This window comes from Miscanthus floridulus, unplaced genomic scaffold (genome assembly GCF_019320115.1).
Source record: "Miscanthus floridulus cultivar M001 unplaced genomic scaffold, ASM1932011v1 fs_613_1_2, whole genome shotgun sequence".
Classification (NCBI taxonomy): domain Eukaryota; kingdom Viridiplantae; phylum Streptophyta; class Magnoliopsida; order Poales; family Poaceae; genus Miscanthus; species Miscanthus floridulus.
Genome location: NW_027097015.1, coordinates 26798 through 31871, shown reverse-complemented (window position 1 = coordinate 31871; position 5074 = coordinate 26798). Strand labels below are relative to the sequence as shown.

The 5074-nt window shown below is 47.4% G+C and overlaps 1 protein-coding gene across 1 annotated transcript; it reads right to left on the bottom strand.

Annotated features, from left to right (window-relative positions):
* Positions 1–3660: 3660 nt before the first annotated feature.
* Positions 3661–4647, bottom strand: LOC136532417 (chitinase 2-like). Its single transcript, XM_066525017.1, has one exon. It carries the CDS (start codon positions 4645–4647, stop codon positions 3661–3663), a length of 987 nt encoding a protein of 328 aa, XP_066381114.1.
* Positions 4648–5074: the final 427 nt, after the last annotated feature.

Genomic DNA, 5074 nt, shown 5'->3' with positions numbered 1-5074 from the left:
CTCCAGAAAAGAAAGAGCAGTTGAAGACTATTCTGGAGAGGATCAAGGGTGTGGCAAAAAGTGTGCTTTGGCTACCCTGTGCAACTCTGGGCGATACCTTAAGATGCCTCGAGGTGAACCTGAATTTATCAAGATGAAGAGGCTTGAGTGAAAGAACTGGATGGTGCAAATAAAGTTGGCTTCTTCAAAGGCCTGGTAGTGTTCGCTTAATGCGACTTTTGAGCTGTTGTAGGCTCTGCTCTCCATGGGCACGGAGTGCTGCTGCGGGTTCTTCTTGCGCTGGCTTTTTTTTCTGTGTTGTCTTGTTCAGGTGGTGAGGTTAGCGGTTTTCATGTCTCTAGTGAGAGATATGTGTTTCTCTTTTCTTTCGCTAAATACCGAGCTGTAATGGATATCCTAGTCTTTTGACAATAGTTGAAAGGCTGGGGCATATGCCCTTGAATTTGAACACTAAAAAAACAAATGCACAATGAAGAAATCCATTATCCATATAATGCATATAGATGATGATGTAGTACAAAAGGAACAATGGTGTGCATTCTTATTCTTATGCATGTTCGTGGGAAAGCAACAGAGAAATTCATCCATATATGTAATTAAAAAAAAGTAAAACATATAGCAATACAAGAAGTGACAGACGCACACATTGACACATATATGCGGCACGCACCGCCGTCAAGGGCACGGCATACTCTGAGGTTTGAGCAACATGCATGCATGGAGTCTGTCCGGCAACCGTCACTTAAATTTTACGGCGTCACAGCGAATTATGGGCTTGTTTGGCAGGGCTCCTCTCCGGCTCCGGCTCCGGCTCCGGCTCCTCCAGAGGAGCCCTGCCAAACGTTTTCTTAGAGGAGCCGTTTTTCAGTAAAAAACAGAGGAGCCGGAGCCGTTTTGGAGGAGCCACAATTTGTGGCTCCTCCAAAACGGCTCCGGCTCCTCCGGAGGAGCCGTGCCAAACAAGCCCTATATGTGTATATAGTAGATAAATAAATATGAAGTACTCCGTATATAGATAGGGACTCCACCGTACATACGTAGCATGTATGTATAGGAACATGGAGTGACTGATTTAGCGGCAGTTGGAGCAGTTCTTGCTGTAGCGGACTGACGCGCAATTGGTAACGGCCGAGGGCTTGCAACGGGTACAGTCATCCGCAGAAACTGTCGAGCCTGCTGTGGGCTGCTTGCATGCGTAGTCGCACGAGGTGGAACCTGACACTTGGGACCTGCAGTCCGAGTGACATCGCAGGCTACGAGAGAGACATGATCCTTCTTTTCCGTTCACCCCGGCCGACGCCACCACGAACGGTGAGGACGAGCAGGACGACGGCTACCTTCCAAGCACGGGCAAGGGCACCACCAGCTGAAGCCATGATCGTCATGTATCTGTGTTTAGACGGACGGAGCTGGGGAAGAAGATGTGCGTGTTTCTATGAGTGAGTGAGTGAGAGAGAGAGAGCTTGCATGGTAGGCTGGTAGCTGTACATATAAGCGCAGCAGCAACTAGCTAGCGAGTGTGCATGGTTGCAACTTGCATTGCATGTGTGCGCGATCTCAGAAGTCAGAATTCGATCTCGATCGAGTGTAGTAATAGTGCTGATTGCTGAAATCAAAGCATTAGTGTCTGGTTGTTTCATTAATTTCGAGTGTGTGTTTAAAGGTCGAGAATGTAATAGAGCCGCACATGAGCTGGCTGTTCTGGGTCGTATGTGTATTCAGGGAGAGGAACAAGTGTCCAGCTCCATTCCTGAAGACGTTCGTGTAATTGTTGCTAACGATTTGTAAGCCGAGTAATGAAATTACACCTAGTTTCAAAAAAAAAAAACTCTCGTGGTCCTTGCTCTACCCCAAAGCAAATAAACTAGTTTTTCAGCACGTCGGTGGTGGAATTGATCGAAGTAAACAAGTCAGGAGCACCGACCGTGAAACCAATGCATGCACCGACGGGGATTGGCCCGACGTGCGCTGGACTTAAACTCCGGCGACATCACCCCACCAAACATAATTTTATTTTATTTTTTTGTGAATTATTAAACATAATTTTATTTTAGATATACAATAAAAGCATATAGATATAAAAGTGTATTTAAATCGACAACAATCATACATGATGAAATACATGTGCGACAATAGCATAGATAAGATCCAAATAAAAGTTTATTTTACTATATACATAAAACCTAAAAAAAATGAGAAAAATATTATAAAGAAAAAAGGAACAAGATATGATTAGCAAGGTCTTTAACCTTCAGTTGATCAATCTAATTCTTAGGCTAGAAAAATATCACGACAATAATAAAAACAAAGGAGATGAGAAGGAACATAAAGACTAGTCCTAAATAATATTGATGCAGTTGGAGATAGAAGGGAGAACAAACGATCAAGTGCAGACCAAAGAGGGCCCAGTGAAGGCCCAGGTCGCCACTCAACTTTCAGAAATCAGTGATATAGCCCATGTTTTGACCATTACTGCCCCCATTCAGCCCATTGTGGTGCCTTCAGTCAGCCCAATACTAAGAAAGAATTAGCCCAAAAACTCTAGTCCACCAAGGAAAAGGAGCAGCCATGGACTCCTAGACGCCTGGACGTTCTTGTCCCCTCCTCTGTTGTGGTGTGCTCTGCTGCTTGTTCCTTTGCTTTTTTATGCAGATGTTTTTTGAAGTTATCCAGTTCTGGTTCTATCAACTTCAATGTGTTGCGGCATGCGAAGAAATTAATTAAGGTGTGGCTTTTGTGGTGCTTTCTTTGTTTGCTGCTTATTAGGAACATAATTTGCCTTGCTGCATCTTTCTTGGACACTATGCTCGCTGTCTAAGTAGTTTATGTGTGTTGTATCTGTATTCTTCCGTAACCTTTCTTTCATAACCTGACCTGCTCTTGTTTACCACTTTAGTAAACATTCATATTTCATTCATAACCTGGCCTTCTCTTGTTTACCACTTTCATAAACATTCATATATTAGTATTTCTTTTTGTTCATTATTAGTTGGTGCTCCACTATCATCTAGATGTAATCTATATCGCTTATAAAGCTAATCCTTAATTCCAAATTCTTCGCAATCCCTGCAGCAACGTGTGGAATATCTTCTACTCCCTCCGTTCCAAATTATAAGTCATTCAAATTTTTTTTAGAGAGTCAAAACATTATAAGTTTAACCAAAATTATAGAGAATTTATAACATCAAATAGATATACTATGAAATTATAATTATCAAAGAATCTAATGATACTTATTTATTATATCATAAATATTATTATTTTATTATATAACTTTGGTCAAACTTGAGATATTTTGACTCTCTGAAAAAGTTAGAGTGATTTATAATTTGGGATAGAGGGAATAGTAAAGGTGCATGTTAAAACACAACATCCCACCAGGGTGGAAACCATCGATGGCGTCCATGCCCCAACGCCCAAAGATGAGTCCATCGGTGTCGTGTATTGTTTGTTTGCGGGTCAAGATCGTTTCTGAAATTGGGTCCTCGGAGTGCATCTCTTTGTTTGTTTGAAATTTGGATGCACACAAATAATCAATCAAATGACCAATAAAAATCATATGGACGCGACAAAACACGACGAAACATACACGTGGAATGGAAATATGGAATAGAAACACGGGGACTCTACCACTCAGAAACAGCTCAACGCATGCATTCGTCACGGGAAACCCGGTGCGGCGCCGGCGAGGAACCTCTGCGCTAGGCGCTCGTAGCGGAACCCGTCGGCGACGGAGTTGTCCGCTGCCCAGACAAAGATGCCGTGCAGCCTCCCCTGGCGGCGCAGCTCCCGGCACGCCCTGAAGAACCCCTTCCCGGGCCGCAGCCCGTTGCTGGCCGGGTCGGTCCCGAAGCTGACGAGCACTTTTCCCCCGCCGCCGCCGCCGGAGTACCGGCCGATCTGCTCGTAGTAGTAGCCCAGGAACTCCGGCACCGTGGTGTTGGACGGGTACGCGTAGAACTGGAAGTTGACGTAGTCGAAGTCGCGGCCGTAGCGGCGCCACAGCTCGCCGTAGTGCGCCTGCACGTCCGGGTTGGCGAAGGGCGCGATGGACGCGACGGAGATGACGCCGGCGGACTTGAGCGCGCGCACGAGGCGGCCGACGCACTCCGCGAAGACCTCCGGCGTCTCGCGCTCCCCGAAGTGCTCGTAGTCGATGTCGACGCCGTCGAGGCCGTAGCGGGTGAGGATGGCCGTGAGGGAGGCGACGGCGTTGTCCACCCAGGCGTCGACCGAGGACGCGCGGAACGTCGCGTTGTAGCCGAACACGGTGTCGCCGCCGAGGCTGAGCGCGACGCGGGTGTTGGGGGAGGAGGAGCACTTGAGGGCGGACACGGCGGCCGGGGTGAGGTGCGCGTCGTCCCAGAAGACGGCGAAGCGGCCGTCGGTGGGCACGGGGGGCGCCGCGGAGGCGTTGGCGGCGTCACCGGCGGCGTAGTCGATGGCGAAGGAGAGGATGAAGTCGAAGTCCACGCCCGGGTGCACCGGCACGTCCGCGAACATCACGTTGTTGCCCATCGCGCCGATGTACTCCCGGAACAGCGGACGCCCCGACGACGGTGGTGCCCAGCTCGCCGCCGCTGCTGCCGTGGAGGCCGCGACGACAACGAGCGCCGCAGCAGCGATCACCAGGTTGAGAGAAGCCATGACGACGACGGTGGGATCGGAGGTTAGTCGACGATGTAGAGATGAAGAAGCATGCATTGACATGGGGGTTTCCAACGCATATATAGGAGAGGACAGAACAGAACTTGTAGCTGGTCAAGGTGAAGAGATTTGACTCGGTCAGTGTGATCGATCCAGCTGCCGCCTGCAGGCGTTGCACTGGTACTTAAGTACTCAACTATGGCCTTTTTATTTCCAGGGGTGTAAAGTTTTAAGATGTTATTGGATGTTTTACGGAATGTCGGAAGGGAATAAAAAAACTAATTACAGAACTCGTTCGTAAACTGTGAGACGAATTTATTAAGACTAATTAATCTGTCATTAGCATATATTTACTGTAGCACAACATTGTCTAATCATGGACTAATTAGGCTCAAAAAATTCGTCTCACAAAATATCTGCAATCTAT